Source organism: Sebastes umbrosus, chromosome 6 (assembly GCF_015220745.1).
Source record: "Sebastes umbrosus isolate fSebUmb1 chromosome 6, fSebUmb1.pri, whole genome shotgun sequence".
Lineage (NCBI taxonomy): Eukaryota > Metazoa > Chordata > Actinopteri > Perciformes > Sebastidae > Sebastes > Sebastes umbrosus.
This window is the reverse complement of record NC_051274.1, coordinates 26,286,127-26,308,124: the sequence shown is the minus strand read 5'-3', so window position 1 is coordinate 26,308,124 and position 21,998 is coordinate 26,286,127. Positions and strand designations below refer to the sequence as shown.

General features: G+C 41.3%; 1 protein-coding gene across 1 annotated transcript in view; it reads left to right on the top strand.

Moving 5' to 3' along the window:
- The window catches only part of soga1 (suppressor of glucose, autophagy associated 1), a 104,049-nt gene that overhangs the window by 23,875 nt on the left and 58,176 nt on the right, over positions 1-21,998 (top strand). Inside the window, exon 4 of the mRNA XM_037772417.1 lies at positions 1,229-1,378. Coding sequence (XP_037628345.1) covers positions 1,229-1,378 — 150 coding nt within the window. The remainder of the gene's footprint in view (positions 1-1,228; positions 1,379-21,998) is intronic.

Here is a 21,998-nt window from a genome sequence, read left to right as displayed (position 1 = left end):
AAAAGAGAGCACATCTTACAAAATAAGAAGTGCTCCCTGATGCAGTCATTCTGAGTTCGAAGACTTCTTATAAATGTTCCGGCTGACCCTTTGGACCCTAAATCGATGACCAGACGGGAGCAGCTCAAACTCTGAGTTTAGTGGATGTGAGGTATCTGTAGTTATATGTTTAGCCTTCCTGTGTACAGCGCTGTCAAATATATTGCAGAGTTGTTTCTGTCACTTGTCAATCATCTGCCCTGCAATACTAACAATCATGGAGAGTTGTTTTTCCTCTTTGCACTGAAGTTGCCGTACCATGTCAAGGTTATAGTAGTCAACTCTGGCAAATTAAAATTTGGTTTTGGAAATTCACCCACAACTCCACCTTATGTACTTTATTTTGGGGGAAATATGAGTCATATGTGTTTTTTTGTGAATAGTGTTTCAGTTTAGGCCAGTGTTTGCAAGAGTGTTTTTTTTTTCATTTATTAAGTATGTCTTTTTGTGTTTTTTATGCAGCTATTCCTTTAATTAAAAACATTTTTTTGTATTTTTGACATTCCAACTTACTACATAGTACCTAAAACAAAAGATTAAAGGAATACTTCACCCTTAAAATGACCATTTGTATTATTATGTAATTATTCACCCCGTGTTACCTTGAATTTTTGAAAAAAACTTAGTTTTTCTTGCATGCCTCCACGGTGAACAGAGAATCCAAAAACAGAATAAATCGTTTGATGAATTGAAGTAAATAGAGGCCAGGTTTAACGACAGCAAAACTATATCAAAACTTCCGTTTACAAACTCTCAAACAACTCGTGCGGTAAAATCCAAGTCTAATTTATTCAGTTGTATGCTCACTACTTACCAAACACATGCATCTTTGCTAAAACCTTACTATTTCACTTCTGCCACTACCGTCTTTGATGAAAATGCATGTATTTTGGAGGTACTGAGCATATGACTGAATAAATGCATGCAAGTTTTCTTCAAGATTTCAAGGTAACACGCAGTACTTGATATACAAATGGTCATTTTGTGAGTGAAGTATTCCTCTTAAACCCACTTACATTTGAATATGTGAAACCAAATGAAATATTCTCTCATTAGTTTCTATTTGCTCACATGCTATATGTAAAGCGTTTTGCAGGATATTAATTTTTTCATCCACGCAGTTGACACGAATGATTGTAAGTCACACTGAGCTAAATGTTCCTCCATCCCTCCCTCTTTACCCTCTCAGGTGGCGAAGGACGTGTCCATCCGTCTCCACAGCCAGCTGGACAGCGTGGAAAAGAAGAGGAGTCGTCTGGAGCAGGAGAACGAGGAGCTGAGGGTCCGACTGCAGGACCTGGAGGTCGCCAAACAGGTCCTGCAGCAGGAGATTGACAAGGTAGGATCTAAATCTCATAACTGTGCTGTGTGGAGCCGGGAGAGGCCATACTGGGTTCAGCAGGGCTGTTTGTGAGCATGGCTGTTAATAAATGTGTGAATTATTTGATGTGGCTGGAAGGCTGCTTCTCTTGATGCAGAGGTGGTTGGTACAGTATCTTGTTTTTGAGGATTTAGGGAGTTTCCCAGTGTCCCAGTTAGCTGTCATATTCCTCACAATAACAGCATTTAGTTGTGTTGTCTTAGCAGCAGTAGCCAACGTCTAATTCACTGCTGTGCTGTTCAGTAAACTCTTTTTTTATGGCGAAGATTGCTATGGTCTAACTTCAGATGAAAGTGTCTACTTTAGTTTTGGACCAACCTGGAAATTTCAGCTAAACACTGAGGTTCAGGCAGATCCTTTTTTAGCCCGTCGTCCTTTTGGCCTTTTGAAGAAAACAATGTTTACTGTGCTCAGTTTGCCTGTGAGCCTCAAGAGAGCTCGTCTCTGCTCTCATCTAGTGTTGACTTCATTTCTGCCACTCTGCTGCCACTCCAGGGACTTTTTTGTTTTACCAAGTGTAGCCAATAATGCACTGCAATGAAAAGTGAGAATACGATTTGATGTCAGGGCCAGCTGAAGCGAAAATAAACAAAACGGAGTTGGCATTGCACTCCTTTTGAAAGGAAAGTAAATAAAAATACAGTGATGTTGTTCACAGTCTTGAGTTCAGCAAGGTTGACCTCTCCGCTATCTCATCTGAGTGAAAAGTATAAAAGAAAAAGCATGAAACGAGGCCCCATCTTTCCACCCTTTTCTCTCTCTCTCTCTCTCTTGCTTCTGCTCATTGTCTCTTTCCCTCAGTGTCTGATGGGCTGATGCTCATGGCCTTGGCCCAGGACCAGGTCCCTGATGTGGGTCAGGGTTGAATGGATGGCTGGCTTGCCTGGCAGGAGATCTGGGTCTGTCTGCTCCGGTCTGGCTGGACTGTGTGTTCTCTCGAAACAATTGCCAGTTCACTGTTTGTGGATGGATGGGAAGATGGCTGGGAGGGACACTCAATGTGTCCCGATTAGAGCTGCACGATATGTGGTTTTCGAAATGTGACGTGAGCATGAGCAATGGTCACATCGTACGATGACGTCGAATTAACTCAAACACGTCATGCTCCTACTTTTTTGCTGCATAATACAAAAGGAAAACTCACATGGTTCTCATTTTTCATGACCAATCAAGTGTTTCCCATTAATCGCCTAGGCCCGCCACAGTTTCATAATGAAGCGTATATACTTTTACACTTCTCAATGGGTGGGATCCACGTCTGCCTGTGGTATTAAACTCGGCCAGTGAGTAAATAGGCAGTTTATTTGCCTAAGCTACAGTAACTGGTTACTTTGTTGACTTTCCTGTTCATTAATGATTGTAAATTGGAGTGTGAAGCAGATTGGTGAAAATTAAATTTATCATTGAATATTCTTTCCAACTGTCACCTATAGTCATGAGCTTTTGGGTAGTGACCGAATTAATGACATTGCAGCTACTTCACTTCCTCCTTCAACCACGCGGCTCTTTTAATGAGTGTTTAATAATTGATGCATTAACCTCAGTGTTGTACTTCATGGTTTAAATTCTCCAGTAAAGCCTGCAAATGACAACAAAAGGCGGTACAGACTCTCAGTGGAACAGACTACACAGACATGACTATTTTGGTACAAACGTATACCTGCCAGTGTGGTAGATCTTTTGAGAATTACTCGCCAAACGGAAAATCTACCCGCATTTGGTGCTTCCCGGTGTTCATTTTAGACCCTGAGAGTGAATCAGAGCTATAGCGAATTCTGAACACATTGTCGTTGCTGTTGGGATTTAAACTGCTGAATGAAATGAAGTGCAATCGTTAACGTGCGCTTGCTGTTAGCAGTAGATGCAACAGAATTTTAAGCTTGACGGTGCTTTGATGTTTCTTAACAAAATGCTCTTTGGGAGTTGTAGCTGACTTCTCTTCTTAAGTTTTTACATATCTGGGCTTTCTTTGACTTTTCAATCAAAGAAGCAGATATTTTCTATCACAGTTGCTCATCTTTTGTAGCTACTGATGATTCAGTGTCAATCCAAGCCTTGAATCACTCTGTCTGTTGACTGACCACATAACTGACCAGCATAGTTTCATAAGCTGTGTTTGGGTCTGTTGTGTTGAGTTACGCTAACCCTTCAGTGAAGGGGATTCTTCACATAGCTGATACGATTCAGAGAACCGTGTTTGCGCATGTGTGCTCATCCACACAGGACTGTCTCACTCATCTGTGTCTCATCTTTGATCGTACAGCATGAACATTAGGATTCAAGTACGGCCCGGAGAGAAAAGAAAAACATGGATGGAGACACGATAATGAAATATGTGTTAAATACACAAACAAACAAAAAGGCAGAGAGACAGAAGAGCACACAGACAATGAGGGCTTTGGTGATTCACAGGTGTAAAGGAGGTGTATGAATTATTGATTGTGTCCTGGTGGCGGCTGCAGGCTTCAGTCTGAACTGATATCGATATTCTTTACAAAGCAGAGCTATGCGGCGTACGGCTAGACCTTTATTCTGCTGCTGCAGGCTGTCGTTACTTTACTGGGAACTGGAGAGGGATCACTCTCTGCAAACCTAACGATCTTAATGCTTTATGTACAAAAACTGAAAGAGAAACTGCTCCAATAATCTCAATTAGAAACTACGTTATACGCAGCAGCTGTTTTATCTACAGATGAACTGATTTTCATCAGTCATTTTTTGCCCTTGTAAATGCCGGTATGACCGGGCAACCTAGTAGCACGAATTAAACAGAAATATACATTTTGCCAAATAATGTTTATTAAGTGGTCAACAAAAAAGAAGCATCATTGTATACAAAACATGCTTAGCTCGGAATTATAACACTGTATGTGTACAGGAGGCATAGCTGAGCAGCACGTTAGCATCAGCTTCAGTCCTGCATCTGTGTATACACATGATGCCTTCAGGCACAGTGTCAAGTATAGGTCATCAGCGATTTGGCTGTGGTCAGAGCCCAACAAACAATCGCTGTAGTTACGCGTGTAAAACTTAAAAAGCGTAAAAAATGCGCTCCAGGTCTTGTTTACGTGCATATAAGGAAAACGCCAGCTGTTATGCAGCCTCTGTAGACAGCTGGATTTAAAAAAAGAAATGAATGCCTATCTGTTTCGCCAGAAGATGGACGACGGTGGCTTTCCATATAGACATGCTGTAAGTTAATTAAGTGTTGAGCTGTGTTCACACTACGAGCGACACAGCATCAGGATACAAGTCATTTTCAATGGAAGCTGGTGACACGAAGCTTCATACTAACGCCAATCCCTTGTCACTGCGTGATGGGCACGACGTGCCACGTCAACGAGTGCTTGAGCAACACTTCAACGCATAGTCGCGGACAACGTAGCTGGTTCACGCTGGCTATTTTGTTGCTTTTGTCTCTCGTAGTGTGAACGAAGCATTAGTCTACAGCAACGTAATTGTCTCAGATTTGAACACAGGGATTGTTTTTTATGTTGTCAGTATGCAGTGTTAGCCATGTGTGGAGCTATGTGTTGGTATATTAACATATTTTCTGCATGAGTATCTCTATATTTAGGACACTGTGACCAAAACACACATAAATTCCCCCCAACACACAATACACACACAACTGAATTGTTTACCACCCTGTGGGTAAAGAGACAATCAACGCAATTAAGTGGAACAAGGAGAAGGGAGGTGTTCCCTCTGTCCTTAATTTTCTCTGTCCTATTCTCCTTTTCTCCCATCCCTCCCTCACAGACCAACTCCTCCTCCTCCCTTCCTCCCTCCATCCCTCTCTCCCTATTTATTATCACCTTCTCTCCTGCTGCTCCCACAGAGACCCAGAGGAATGCTGATGCAAGGATTTCTTTATCCCGTCTCCCTCCTCTCTTTCAAATCTCCCCTCTGCCCATCTCCTCCTCCTCCTCCTCCTCCTATCCTCCCCCTCTCATCGCCCTCTCCCTCCTCCGTACCAAAGCCTTCACTCCCTCTCTCTCTCCATTTTTCTCTCCCCCCTCCTCCTCCTTTCTCCTCTCGTCTCTATCTTCTCCTCTGCTGCAGTCCTCTCCAAAACCATCGATCCATTCCAGCTGTTTGACCTTTGAAGGAGGCAAGGTCAGATGTGATGAAGGGAGGGGCGAATGGTTAGAGTTACAGAGGGATGCAATAGGAAGTGTGGAAGGAGGGAGAGAAATGGTCCCTTTGTAGAAATGGAGGGGAGAGGTTTTGTCATCTGAAGGTGAGGCTCGGGGGAGGGATTGATTGAAGGGATGGAGGAAGAAAGGATGGTGAGGGAGATGATGAAGCTTGAAGAGTTTGATGTTGAGGGGATTTGAAGGATGGAACTGGAGGTTGAAGTTTTATACATAAAAAAAATAAATAAAATAATAACATTTGCAGACAGAACAAACAAAAGAGTAAACTGGTTTGTGAATCTGCAGGTTTTTGTTCTGTTTGGTTGCTGCTGTTTCTGCTCTCGCTTGGTTGTGGTTTGAATCACGGCGTGGACTAGTGTAAACAGACAAAGCATCGCTGAATTTTTTGTGTCTTTCTGTGTAACCCTGGTTTGACTGTGCTGTTGTACGCGTCTCTTTGCCTCATGACTGAATATGCGATGGATAGAAGGAGGAATGGTGGGGCAAAGAGGACAATAAAGAGGGCCGGCTGACATGTGTGCTCATGAGGTGATCATAAGCAAAATGAATGAAGGACTTTGACCTTTTAAGGATGGATGGATGGATGGACACGTTTTTGTTTTGCTCACTCTCTAACAATCATGCAGTCCTATTTCAATCTATATATAGCGAGCACAGGATATGCATAAGAAGTAGCGGTATTACAATCCATCGATCTGGATCGATATATCTATTGAATGATCACCGATCCAATATCATCGATGCAAAGTGAAAACATCACTACATATCATCTTTAAGATGCACCTTTTTTTTTTTAAATTCCCATGTCACATCTGTTTAACCCATTTCTGGCTAAGCGCACCTCATTCCTAAACGTCCAAACAGTGCTAGCGGCGCTTCGGTTATGGATTCTGCAAGGACGGGCGTACGGACATGAACTGACGTGGAATCATGACGAGGAAACGAGCGGCGTTAGTGAGCCGTGCTAGCGGCGTAACGTTAGCGAGTGTATGTCAGCGACTCTGGAGAAAGATCGTTAATATTTGAATTCAATACCCAAACAAATACCCCCCTCCAGATTTGTCCTGAACGAGTATGAACGCCTCCTGTTGCTAATTGGCTGGAATAGTGTTGTGTGCATATATATGTGTATGCTCTATCGTTTTACAAAAGCTCCTGAGCCTGTAAGCTACATAAATAAATATCAACATTTTATCTCCCATTAACTCCCATCACTGTCCTCTTGCCAGACAAAAAGTATTACACCTTCATTTTTAGATGCTCACACTGTGGCAAGCAGTTGTACTGTATGTTGCTGCTGTGTTACCAGCATGAGTCCTGGTGCTCCTTTGTTCATATAGACTGCAGTAGAAGTTGACCAAAAGAGCTTGTGTTCCAGCTGTGGCCACATCGCCTCAAGGTGACTAAACACAAAGGAGTAATTGAGAGATGGAGAGATTAAAAGAAGGAGAGGTAGACCGATGGAGGGATACAAAGCTGGATGGTTGGTTGGTTGAACTTGAAGTATTCCACTTAGATAGAGAGAGAACAGGAGGAATTAACAGAGAACAAAAGGCACGGAAAAGAGAAGGAAGTAAATTATACAGTATGGGACTGAGGGAGAGCAAAGAGAGGTAGTGGAGAGGGGGACTGTACCATGCCGGGTCTTCGTAGGAGGGCTGGCAGTCGAGGAGATAAAAGCCTTAATTGGAAAAAAAAATCAGTGACTTGAGAGCGAAGAGAAAAATGCAGCATGTCACTCACTAATTCTCTTTTCTCGTTCTTTTCTTTCATTGTCTTTTTTTTCTTTTTTCTCTCCGCTCTGCATGTGTGTAATTCCCATGTTTCCCTTGAAGGTCATTCAAGAGGTTTCTTTCTCTTTTTTTCTGTGTGTGTTTGATAGCATGGTGATTTAGAGTTAGTCCACTGAGGATGATAAGGTCACTCTGTCTGCTTGGGCACATATACATATATAAAATGGACACGTTTATGCTCTCTTTCTCTCTGGCTTTCGCACAAAACTTCCCATAATGCACCTACATACTTGACTCTATGACGTTGTCAGAAACGTGGATATCTTAAGAGAGCTGGATGTGGTGCGGCGGCCAACCCTCTCGCCACAAATGACCGTTGATATTGGACGATCCTACAAAACCCCGTTAACGTCCAATGCCAACGATTTTAAAAGTTGCTTCTCTCTACAATATGTGGTCACGGCGATGATATAGTTAAGGTTTGGGAAAGATTGTGGTCACTTCTTCCCCCAGAGTCTATAAAAAAGCTGTTTTATGTGTGTGACCTCATCTCAAGTCTAATGGACAAGAAAACCGACACTAATGTGCATGTCGTCGTTGTCCAAAGAAAACTCTAGATAAACTGAAGGAGAAAGTGTTACCTTGTGGGGTGATGAAATTGTCCTACTTCTTGAGGCTAAATGAACCATTTAAAATCCATTACATCGTCACAAAGCTGAAGAAAGCCTGAATAAATGGGCGCCGTGTTGGAGTTGCTTTCATCGATACATAAACTCTTCCACCTCAGTTGCAACACATTCTCACTCCCAACTCGTCAAATACCGCCGCTTGGTCAGTGCCCCTTGGTATCGGAGACCGACCGGTACCCCTCTTGCGTTACTTTAAGACGGACCAGGGATGGTGTGTCAATATACGCTCATTATATGCACAGTGTCCTTTCAAAACAAACTTCTGTTTTCACAGGAAGTTAGGTAACACACAACCACTCGTCGTATCAGTAGCGTGTACACTATTTTTTTCTCTCTCTCTCTCTCTCTCTCTCTCTCTCTCTCTCTCTCTCTCTCTCTCTCTCTCTCTCGTACAGTATTCCCCAGTTACTGCTGAAGGAAACTGTTCCCTGTTATTTCTGACTTTCAGGAAGTGCTGCCTATTGTTTGTAGTGACTTGAGGGATGTGGGGCAAGGGTAGCCGGAGACTTTGCAGTGTGCATTAGTTAGCGTGTAGCGTGTTTGTGTGTGTGTTCTTTTTTTTCTGAAAGCTGAGACAGGGCGTTCACTCACATGCAGGTTAGCCTGCAGGGGGGTGTTAATGTCCGTGCCTACATCGAGCTTTTATGTTTATTCCTGCGTGCATGTATGCGACATTTGCAGCATGGGTGGATTTTATGTACATGCAAACGTGACGTCCTTCAGCACAGCAGCAGAGTAGAGGAGAGAGAAAGAGTCCGAGAGGGATTCAGGGTTAATGGAAGGTCAGCTGAGCTGTAAAGTTAGTGTGACAATTTGAGGGTAAAACCAGGGTGTTTATATTTAAGGCCTCAATTAACCCGTTGAACTCGCGGCTGCTTTTTGCCCAGTTATTTACAAGCTCAGCGTATTCACAGGATAGGTTAGACTGCCAAAAGTACATCAATCTAATTCAAAGGGTGAACAAATCTAATTAAAGAAATGGTAGCAATGAAACGGTACTTCTTTTCATTACTGATTAATCCGTCAATTAATCTATTAATCACTTAGAAAATAGTGACGTAAATGCCATTTATTGTTTCTCCAAGCCCACGGTGATGTCTTCAGTTTGCTTGTTTTGTCCGACCAACAGTTCAAAACCAAAAGATTCTCAATTTAGTGTCATATATGAACAAAGAAAAGCAGCTGTTCCTCTCATTTGAGAAGCTGAAGCTAGAGAATATTTGGCTTTTTATTTGAAAAATGACCAAATCAATTAATAGATTATCAAAATAGTTACAAAACAATTTTCTTCATGCCCTTAACAAATGAGTTCCTGGAGTCATTTATTTCTTATACTTTCTATTCACATATTTACACATGAAATGCACAAGGATGCTCCAGAGAAAAAAAAGAGTATTTCTGTCAGTTATACTAAAAAACAAAAAAAAATGCTGTCAATGCCAGAATGAGATCATAAATTTAACTTTTTCAAAAAGGTAACCTGAAACACAGGCAGGTATTGTGGGAATGTTACAGCATCTCTCAGGAGTTAAATAAAGTATTTCCCCAGATGTTGCCGACTGCTCCGATGCTGTCAAAACTATCACGGTGATGTAATTCAGCCGAACAGCAAAGTATCAATCATTCAATGGCCAAATCCCCTTTCCCATCCATATCTACTTTTTCCGCAGCACACAGGTCATGACACCCGTGTTATTTCCCCCGCCGTCCATCTCAGGCCAACAAAGAAAGCAGTGTGTCCTCTGTAGGGACACAAGTGGCGTTAAATGGGTCAGAGCATCAAAGCAGCTCGGCTTTAAACTTGGCTTTATCAGCTTTTATCTGGGTCAGAGTGATTGATTAGAGTGAAGAAGGTCTTAGAAGAAGAGAGAGGGAAATCAGCCAAATAACACCCCACACCACACCACACCAGAGACTGGGTGATGTGTGCCTTAGAGAAGAAGTCAGTCGGATGAAGAAGAGTTTTCATTACAGCTGCAAAAATCTGAAAAGTGCATGGTGTAATTTGATTATTACAGCACATGTAACGCGCACAGATTGAGCAAGATATGGAGAGAAGCTAACCGTAGAAACATAAGAGAGAGATGCTGGGACGGAACAAGAGACGGGGGAGATGTAGAAGAGATTGATAGAGGGAGAACTGATCAAAGAAAAAAATGTTGGGCGTGAGGATTAGCTAGGAAAGCGTAGAGACGGAACAGGAGAGAGATTGAGAGTAAAGGGGAGTGATACGGAGAAAACGATAGATACAGGGAAGACTAAGATGAGTGACGGATGAAGAATGCAAAGAGCTAAAGAGGAAGAATAGATTTAGAGAGAGAGTGACAGATAGAAAGTGATATATTGAAAGAAAAACAGAGTAAGATGGCAGGAAAGAAGACGAGATGATGAGATTGGAAGAGCTTGTGGACAGAAGTATGGAAAAGACGAGAGAACAAGAGATAGACATACAACAGGAGAAGAAGAATGTAGAAGAAAACAAATGTCAGGGGAAAGAAAGAAGAGGGAAGTCAGGTGGAAGACAAAGGGAATCTTGCCGGTAGCATTTCTGGGTCGAATGGAGCTTCTCTGGTGCCAGTGAGACAGGTCACACACACAAAGTTGTGTGCTTGTACTTGATCATATGGTACTCACATATAGTGTGATGTATAGGAGAGCAGAGAGTCCTTTGGGGAAGTCAAAGCCTTACTGTATAGTCACACATGCATGCACAGAGGGAGAGAGAGAGCAGTACAGGGGCAAACCAAAGAATATTGCATCACCGCTTTACATCAAACAAAGCACACAGACATCTATAGCATCTGTTCTGGACACTGAATACCGACTGACGAATGAAACATTTAAAATTGGAAAAAGCAATAATAACATCGCTAAACAGTCAGCATAAATATAACAATTGACAAAGACACATTTTAAAATGTTGTCAGCTTAACAGAGACATCCTCTGAGAGTTGTTTCAAGTATTTTGTCCACAGGGTAGACTAGATATTAGGGGTGGGAATCACCAGAGCCCCAACGATACGATATTATTGCGATTTCAAACATTGTTGAATATGCTGACTATTGAGATATGTTGCGATTTATTATCTTTTTTTAACTGCAAATATTGCAGTTTGTCAACATCTGTTTTATCACTCCGTTCATCTCAGAGTTGTCATTCCCATATCTTGAGGTCAGATGTCAAGGGACCCCTTTGAAAATGACCATGTCAGTTTTTCTTTGCCAAAATTTAGCGTTACTTTGGAGCGTTATTTAGCGTTCTTCCTGACAAGCATGACAAGGTTGGTACCAATTGATTATACATTTTCTAGTTTCATATGATGCCAGCATCTTCACTCTACCTTCAAAACTGTGCGCGCTACAACCTCTGGAAAACAGAATAGTTAAGAGGTTAATAGCTGTAATAAAATATCGATACTTGACGTCCGTGTAGCGATACAATATTGCCACGCAAAATATCGTGATGCTGTTGATTTTTTCCTCCCACCCCTACTAGATATTAGAAACACCTGTCAGTACAATGCAATGCAGCTCAAAAGCACAACAAACTACACCCTCCAAATAAAGCTGACAAATACTGTCTATACCTTGACGAAGTTAGGATTTACTGCAGGACTATTGTATTCGACTACATTAGTTTCAACTCCAATCAGTGTTGTTTTTGGCTTCAGCAGGCAGATGTTTTTCAATGTAAAACCTTAAAAACCCACTGTACACTACTTGCTCAGCACCAAACGGCCGACACAAACGGTTAGCGAATAGCAGGTGAACACAGTGAGACACTTAGCCGCTAAAGAGACAGAAATTTCCCTCAGGGTTTTGGTGGAGAACTAAAGGAAGAGTGAATATTGAACTTGACATTCATCAGGAAAACACGACTCTAAATGAATGCTAATGTTGCTCCGTAATTGCTGAATGTGTAAATAAGCAACTAGTAGCATTTAAGGTGGCTACAGAGATGATTAAGTTAAATTAGAGCACAGGTCTAATAGAATTGTACATTTAGTAATTCTTTAGTATGTAAAAACATCTTTGGCAATTAAGCTTTTTTGCTTGAGAGCAAAATTGAGGGGCACATAAGCTGTGCATTCGAAAACACGATTAAGATTAATGGTTTAAGCAGTTCTTGGTTAAGCTTATGGAAAAATCTGCATCATGGTTAAAAGAAACCAACATTAACTTTTCGGAGATGGGAAATGAAGTGAAAGTGAGAGTCTTTGGTGTCAAAGTCACACACTTTGTATTCCCATCCACCACTCTGACCTCCATGCCCTGACTTCTAGCTACTGTAATAACGACATCACACTATTTTCCTTCTGAATATACACACAGGTCATTTGGAGCTGTCCTAACAAACAGCCAACGCTGCTGTTTTTCTGTACAGGACATTCTCAACCCAACACAAAGCACAGGCAGAAACAAAAAACACACTTGCTAATATCATTTCCCCGCCATCAAATATATTTGCTATTCGTTCTCTACAGTCTCTCACGAGCCCAGAAGAAGAACAGAGCTAACACAACGCCTCTTTGACATGATGATGCTTTTATACACAGATGATTGGCATTGTGTTCACCTCTGCTTCATGTTCGCTCTCCTGACTGCCAATATTTTTGTTCAATTTTTCAACAGTTGAGCATCTTTTAGGGGCCTGGAGGGGATGCAGAGGTAATTTCATGCCTCAGTAGCTGGAACATGAGTGTGTCTTCCATGCCCCATGTACTGAAGGGCCGTGAACTTTTTGAGTCACTGATGGGAGACACTGTGAAGTGACTGGGGAGTAATAACACTGTAAAAACACAAGAGGGAAGGGAAAGAAGAGAGGATGAGGGGGTACGAAGAAGGAGGGAGGATGGATAAATGGATTTGGAGAGGAAGGGACGAATGTGTAGACACCATTCAGTGATTGAAACCCCGTAGGGAGAACACAAACAGCACTTTTTCTTTTGTCAGGATGATGTCTTCACATTGCTTGTTGTAGTCCAAAACCCAGAGATATTCAATATCTTCACTTTTGAGCTTGAACGTGAGAATGGTTGGCATTTTTGATAAAAAGATGACTTCAATGAATAAATTTACTGTCAAAATTGTTAGAATTAACAGATTGGGTACGGATGAATGGAAGGGTGTGCTGATAGTTTGGAGGCAGTTTTTTTTCTGCTCAGCAATAAGAACAGAGAAAGAGAGAGAAACAGGTAAGGATGGATGTGCTCGTAGTCATAAAAAGTTGTTTTCTGACCCGTAGGCCTACTTCTGATTGTCTAAGTGCCATTAAAAGCTGTAGTAAAATACCTGATAAAAGCTCACCTTTGCCTGCAGGACACTTTATTTGAGTGCTAACGCATTACCAGAAAATGACTCCTAACAGCCGCTACAAGGCTCTTATCTGATGTAAACCTCATCTCTCTGAAAATGTCATCTCGTTAAGAGCTGAGAGGAACGCCGCTCGTAGGTTGACCTCCGAAGTACAGATCTGCAGAAGTTCCCCAACTCTCCGAGAAGCTTCCTGTTGTCATCTGTTGATTTCATCGAGTGATTCAGATTCATTATAACGTTGCAGTCGCTCAAGGACACGAGCATGGTGTTGGAAAATGTCAAACGTAATTGCTCCTACATTTTCTCTGCAGCAGGTGGAATACTGAAAGCTGAATATATGTACACCCACAGGAGCAAGTGTAGGTGTGTAGACCATTTTACAGCCGACGTCATGATTACGTCACGGTGTTAGCTGGAGGCAAAACGAAGGAAAGACTGGAGGCAAACACTAGCAGCTTAAGTTACACATCTAAAGTGTCATCTTGCTGTGTTGTTGGGTGCCAGAATCAAGATATTGCATACATTTGAGATGATAAACTGTGATTCGAACTACAAGCTACCGCAGCCGTGAGCCATTGGCTGCGGTTAGTAGAAGGCTATTCTGCCTCCACTTAATGCTTCTGCCACAAAATACGTCATCATGTTTACTAACAGAAAAGTGGTCTATAGTCTGTTATAGAAGTTAGATAGTTGATTTCCATATTGATATTACGGCAAAGATTCTTTCTTTGGTTTCCCATTTCTCTGATTTCTGACAGGCATTCTTAATAACCACACTATGAAACGAAAAAACAATTTGTCCTATAATCAAGATTTGATTAACCCGAGCAGGAATGGCATCGCCATGGCAACTTAACCCAATTCCTGCTTGAGTGTGAGTTCATCATTTCCCGTACCCTTGGACTGCTTCTACATTTCTCCACATTTACTCCGTATATATATAAAGAGCAGGTAGTGAAGGATAGCTTTTAAAGGGAAGAAGGATGGAGGTTAGATGGAGAGTAGATGCTCTCAGTGATGGATGGGGAGCTTTAGGCAGTGCGTCTGAATGTCCAAACAGAGCAAAATGGAGTCAATTGGGTGGATGGGGATGGAGAAAGAGGGAAAGTAGGATAAAGAGAAAAGATCACAGCGGGTGAACAGACACCTTGGAGGCGGTTGGTGGAGGACAATACTGAACACAAACGGAGTGAAAGAAAAGAGCAGATGGATGGAGGAGGGAAGCTCTCTCTCTCTCTCTCTCTCTCTCTCTCTCTTATCCATTAAAAGGTCTGCAGCTGTTAAAAGCTGGCTAGAGAGCAGATTATCTCACCTACTGTATGGGGGATTGGCTGGGGTTGGCTAAAAAGGTTCCACCGGTCTCTGTTGGGAACCATTGTGTCTGGAGATAAAACACACACATGCACACACACTGGATACACAAACATACGGCATGCATCCTCTTGTATGTGAGCATGTGTGCTGAAAGTGTTAGTGTGATTATCTATTGATTTTCTTTACAGTTTGGACCCTACAGATCCACTTTTGCTCCCTTGAGATAGTGCTTTACTTTCCTTTTTGTGAGTGCTTGTGTGTGTGTGTTTTCAAGCATTTTTTTTTATTTATATGAAAGTATAATTGTGTGTGTTTTAGCCCACTGTGTTGCACCAGACTGTGAAGCTGAGCAGCTCTCGGCTCATGAATTATACATGAATGATACGTCCTGATGTCAGTGGTTATCTGCTCTGCAGACCATTTATACTGCTACTGTCACCAGGCTCTGCTGTCACAACCACAGTACCACTACAGTACCAGTAGGAATCTGTGTACACTGCCGGGTTAATCTACCTCTTAGAGCCGTGTCTTTCAACAAAGGCTTTCATTAAAAGTTCTGCGTTGACTGTTCAAACTTAACAGGACCGTTGCAGATGGAACCACAGTTTTCACACAATAGGTAATGACATGAATGACGGCTGAATTCAATTTAACTGCGTCAGTTTCAGGGCATGCCGGCTCACTGTCACACTGTCTCGGCTTACTAACACCTGTGCTTTTCTAACATATTCAAAGTGTCCGCTGTGCCTTTATTTGGCAAGCAGAACTAGGAAAAGGTACATACTATAATGTAACTATAATGGCTAAAAAGAGTCTACAGCTACGTCAATGTGAGGCTGTGTTTGGGCCCAACAGCAACATGGAATGATGCTAACATTTGCTAATTAGAGCGAAACACAAAGTGTAGCAGAAACTAATGGTCATTAGTTCAGAAGTAGGGTTGTCACGATTCGATTTTAAGGTCATGATTCAATTCGATTTCCAATTTAAACATGCCATATTGAGACTATGGAGTCTTGAGTCGTAAATATGAACAGATCATTGGTTTTATGCTCTGAAAACTGTCATTTAACTAAAAGAAGATCCACTCGATGGCAGGAGGCTACTTGACAACAACAGCTAGAGTTTCACAGAGTTTACAAGGCACACCTGAATGCGACATGATGTCCCTGTTGGTGCCTACGTGGTTTACACTACAGCGAGCATAAACCAGCTTTACCGTACAAAGCGACGTAGACACACAATTGATTATAACAATTCACTGTCATCTCCGACTCCGGTAGTGACCATGGTGTTGTTGTTTTTTTCCTTCGGAAGCACACAAGTAGGCGGGGGTGGAGAGAAAAAAAAATACTGGGAGAATCGCCAGAATCGAATCCTGCTTTTGATATTGATGGTCGAAATCGGAAGCTAATTTCGATCGATTTACGATTTAGAATGGAAATCGTGACACCCCTATTTAGAAGGTATTTGGACAAATTGAAATTTTGACCTCATGGTGGCTAGATGAAAAGTCAGTTGATCACCAAAGTCCGGAGAATTCATTGTCTGGGAGCCATGAATGTTTGTACGAAATTTCATGGCAATTCATCTAATAGTTTTAATAAGATATTTCAGTCTGGACCAAAGTGGTGGACTGAACCAAAGAACGGCTACTGGGCTAAGCATCACAGCAGTCTCTTTTCAGAGACCCTCCTGGTCACTCATGATTGGTTGCACACTAAACATTATATACAGTATAAGACTGTTAGAAACTTGAACTTACCATTACGGGCAATGTGACTACTTTTATTCACATTTGAGCCGTGTAGAAAACATTAAATAGATGTTCCGTTCCATTCCATCCTTAATAGCCAGATTATTATTCTGATAACGTGTGTTTAATTTTCTTCTGTACAGTAATGGATATGAGCACAAACATCGACCCCATTTCACTGTGACGTCTATGAATTATTCCAGACGGTGTCACGTGAATTAAACCTCCCGGGATAATTGTTAATCTGTGCAGCAGCTTCGGTCTGTCTGTGGTTTTCTCTGCTGGTTTCTCACTGTCGAGCAGATAAACGGAGGAGGCTGGAGGCAGCCCGGCTCAAATCAATACAGGCATTTACATTTTTTAAAAGGATAGAGTGCCTTTGAATTTAATGGCGTCACACTTTGCTAAGTGAAAAGGCCACGCTTTCCAATGAGCACCTCTGGTAAGGAGCTGTGGGAACAAAACCTAAACGCTATCAATCAGCTGTTCCTTTTTCTGGATCCGGTGGTTTCGGTACCATTTCATGATTTCATATCCCTTGAGCTCCTGTTGCATTTAGATGTTAAAATCAATTAAATCCCCAGTCAAACTTCTTCTTGAGTTTTCACCATGTCATGTTTTTGGCGGTCTGGCCTTTATTTCCTCGTTAAAACATTGCCGTTGACCTTGTCTTTGCAATTACATGAGACAAAGGACAGATATTGCAGTGATTCATTATGGAGAGAGTTTTACGCTGTGAAAATGATGGATGAAGTAGCCTGTATGTGGTCAATCATTGACATTACATTGCAGTACTGGCAGCTCTAACTACATTACAGGTGTAAGGTATTAAGCTGTGTACAGAATCCCAATTTCTCCTCTCTGTCTGGTCTAATGATATCACCCCGAAAAGCCAATTGAGAGGCTTTTCACTGGAGAAACTCTAAACTCCAAAACATATGAAATATAAACTAGAGGTGTCTTTTGATATCGCTGGGAGATAATTGTAGCTGGAGGGCAAATATTCTGCAAAAGCTCAAATCACACGCTACTGAGTTAAGGGTTCGTACTTATTTTCCACTGCAACAAATAAACAATATGTATAAGACCGCCATAGTGAGCTCATTATCTTCTACTGTTACATGGAGGGAAATAGTCAACAACAGTGCTGTAGGATGAGGACTACTTTCTGTTAGTTTATGGCAGCTCGAAATAAACGAAATGCACTAAACTTAGGTGAAGAACCTTGTTTATTTAAATGTTAGAGTGCAGAAAAATATCTGTTATCCCTTAAATCAATGAATAATCTTGATAAATAAATCATGATCTCAATATTGATCTAAATAATCGTGATTATAATTTTGGCCATAAGTGTGCAGCCCTACCTCAAATCTTGTTTGACATTTCTGTGTTGATGCGTACTTATCAGCTGACATATACACGGATACTAATATATCTGCAATAAGGTAATATCTACTGATAGATGTCTAGCTGTCTAAGGTGGAGATCACAACCCTTTCACAAGGACAAGAATGAGCACCCATGCTCAAAACATTATGCTTTCTACAGTTCTTCCAACTTTCATGGAGAAAAAAAAAAAGACAGAAGACACTTATTCAGTAGAAAGCCAGGGAACTAGATTTCACTGTCCCGTCCACACTGTTTAACAGACAGCTGATCTCCAGGAAATACAGTGCAGAAAAAAACCCAAACAAGAATCTTATTCATAAAAATTTAACAAAAACAATTTCAGATTTTACAACTGAAAGGAGCAGTTTCCCCATGAGAAGGCTTTACTGACCCTGTTTATTGCCAGTAGGATGAGAGAGGTATATGGATGATGGATGTGGAGGTTTATGTTAATGGATCATGAATGTGCACTTGACTGCTTGAAACCACAGTCAGGAGATAAACACGGGCTGCAGCAGGTCATTTGTAAAACACACATGTCGGTAGGCTCACAGTGTGTTTGATCCTCTTTTCTCTTCCAAATATTTTTCCCTTCCTCCAACCTCCTTCTCTGTTTTCTTCCCTCCCTCTCTTTTCTCTTCACCTGTCTTTTCTCCTCTCTCTCCTTTTTATTTCTGTTCCCTCCTTTCCTTCTTCTCCTCCTGCTTCCTCTCTCTCTCCGTCGCCCTCTTCCTGGTCCCAAAGGGAGGCCGTGTGACATCATCACCGGGCTGCCGGCTCGTGTTGTGATGTGGAAATGGAGACGTGGAAAATGAGTAGCTGGCACCTCCCGCTGATGCTCGGCTGGCTGCGCCGCGGTTACTATGGCTACATTTGCCGGTGTTGCTTGTTGCTATGGTTACCCTGCTACTGTGATGTCCCACAGCAGCTGTAAGCCCGGCAGGGAAAGAGAGAGTCAAGCTGTAGACTGACTGACTGTCTAATGTAGGAGAAAGATTATGCTCTGAAAGCAGATACAAAATGATCGCTTCATCGGACACGTTTGTTTTGGGTTTTTTTTACTTTTAAGTAGAGTTTGTTAAATGATATAGTAAAGATTTAGTAGTAGAGTAGTAGTAAGTAGTTCAAAGACATGAAATTTAACAAGCAGGTTTATAACATGCAGGAGCAAGTTTATTAGTTTGACCGTGGAGATTCTTTCTTGACAATGGCGACATAAAACTGTGATAAAATATTCAACACCCAAAGATCACTTGGTAGCTGTCTCCGGAGCTTTTGACCATATCAAATGCTGAAGAAGTCTACTGTAGGAAGAAGGTACATGAAGTAGTTCATTTGTGCTGTGTGTTGTACATTTAAATATACAAATTTCTAGCAGGCAAATAATTGACATTGCCCGGATTGCTCTTCAAATGAAAACATGTCGACATTTTAGATTGTAGTATTTCTGCAGCTGTACTGTTGTACTGTGTTGTAAATCTAATGGAAAAGTATACAAGTAACCAGTATTTTAAAGATACTAAATCCAATATCCAGAGCATTAGTATAGCATGAAACAACTATTTGCTATGTAAAGATATTGAGGAGTAATGTCTACCTGAGCAGACAATGAAATCGCTCTCCCTCTGTGAGTGTTGTAATCTGAGCTTCTCCGCGATTTGATGTTTGTGTACTGACTAGCTCATGGCCGCCATGGCGGTTACAGCTGATAATGCCGTCTGAAACGACGGCGTCATCGCGGAAGCGTAGCACCCACCCTCCGGTTCCCACTCAGGTAAATACAGTTAGCTCTGTCAGCACTTTCGCGATTGTGCGCTGTTAGTCCCGTGAGCTGTGAGCCACGGCTCGCTGTCGCCATGTTGAGAAATGCTCCCAGTCCCATATTCAGCACCTTTTAGTCCACTTTAAGACTTTATAGAGCTATATTACACATGAATCTTTTTGTTTGTTAAACCGCAAACTTTTTTGGGGGGTAAAATTTCAGAATTTGAGTCTTTCTCTAATAAAAAAAACAAGTGCTGAAGGGGAAAAAAGTTGCCTGAAGGGATTCACAGCTGGACTCGTCCCGTATCATCAACACACATCAAGTGGAACGAATGAGCTGCTTCATCAAAGCATTTTCTGTTCCAAGATAAAAGGATTTTTTTTCCCTCTACAGGCCAATTCTCACATGACTTATAGTACTAGCTACATGAGGACAGTATGTGAATATTGTCCTATAATTTCTGATACAATAGAAGTGGAACAGGATCATTGCACCCATAACATACATTCACATACATGTTGGCGGCTGAACCGTGGAGAAGTGTATAATGTAATCGGGATGGAGTAATAGTTGGATGGTTAAATTGGCCTCTATGAGGCTATTATTACTAATGTACGTCAGTCTTTTATGTTCCCAGCAGTGACTTCTTGATAAGAAAGCTCTTAAGCTGTGGCCCCGGGCCTGTTGTAAGGGGAAGAGTAACACCACGATGGAGATGATCTCCTAACGTGTCTGTTCATAGTATTTCAGTGTCACTGTTTCATAGTTGTAAGCCTGTGTTGCATAATTCACAGCCCCGTACTTCCGTCGGTTTGTGCTCATTAGGATGGATCAGTGCTGCTGTGTCGTGTTTTGACAGGACTGTTGTTACGTTCCTCCTCTTTTTCTGTCACTGTTTCCTCTTTCAGTCTCTGCTCATTTCTTTTTTTTCCATTTCTTTTTGCCACCTTTCTTATTTTTCCCAACCTTGCTCCCATCTTGTCTTCTTACTACTTGTCTTTTCTGAGACATCAGGACCAGTACGTTCCTCTCAGTAGTAGGAAATAAGAAGTAAGGCTCAACTTCAGCCAGAACCGAGACAAATTTTCACAATCATCATTTATACTCCAAACAGAAAAATATTCAGATCACAGTTTCATGAATCAGCGCAGGTAGCAGCTACAGACAGTCTCGGATAGAATATTGATTTTAGTATTTATGTTCACAGGCTTTTAGTGTTGTACATGTAGTAGTATCAGCATTTGTCTCAATCTGTCTGAGAGGGTTTCATCTGATTTGTTGTAAATGTAAGAATCTGCAGCAGGGATTTTCTAATGAACAAAGAAAGCAGGGACACCTCACCTTGTTCTCTTGCTTGTTTATTGATTCTTTCTTTTACTACTAGTGCTACCATGCATGGGAATTTCAATTACACATTAGTGTAGAACAATCTAGTTGACCCCAAAGTACAATTTAGAAAAATGAATATTTAAACAGGTTACTGTATCATGGAAACATCTGAACTGCTAATCACCCAGAGTCACATTTCCTATAAGGAAAAAAACATGGCAATGATGCTCTTTTCAACTAAGAAATATTCTGGCACAAATAGATGATGATTTTTCGAAAAAATTTGCAAATCCAACATAAAAGTTTAGATACTGTCCAGTTGCTGCCTGTATTGATTTGTGAATATTTTAATATGAAGTTTTGTAACCATTTCCAAAGTTATATTGAAACAGATTTTTGCCGTGCCATATATTATGCGAACCTTTTGTGCTAATTTTGGTTGGTACTTTGATTCCTTAAGCACATATCGTGTCCTTTTCCTAACCGATGAATTATGTAACTGGGATGGATGGACCGGAACAAAAGCACATTATCTCTCTGCCCTCCTCCTCTCTCTATGCACTTTTGATTACACTGATGACCAGGTTACATAAAAGATGCTGAATGGCTGCGACAGTCTTTTCTGTTCGGATCAGGACGAAGAGCTGACACAAACGTTTTTGTCCGTTGTTCTGTCTGCCTGCGTGAGGCAGCGCTCAGCGTGTCAGGTTGGGTTAGAAAAGTGAGTTTAAATCTTAGCAGGACTTGGATCAATACTGATTAAATCAAGAGACATTTATCACCTTCTAAAACCTTCTTTGGCTTCAGATTGACTGCTGCTGCTGCAATAGTTTTGACTGAAATATGATCTCATATAAAGGTGCTGAACCTCTTTTGAGAAATGATAATAAAGGGATTCAAAGTTGAAGAAATTCTGCAGCATCTTATCTCACTTGCTGGATTTTAGACTGAAACTTTCAGGATTTTGTTGTAATATATGCAAAGACATCTTACTGTCTGATTTATGGGACAGAAATATAAAGTTTCACTGCTTCAATTAAAGTGCATATCCAAATATATTCTATTAGTATTGTACCCAGAGAAATAAGCATTCAGTTTCATTTTAATTTTAGTTTAATTATGTTTTA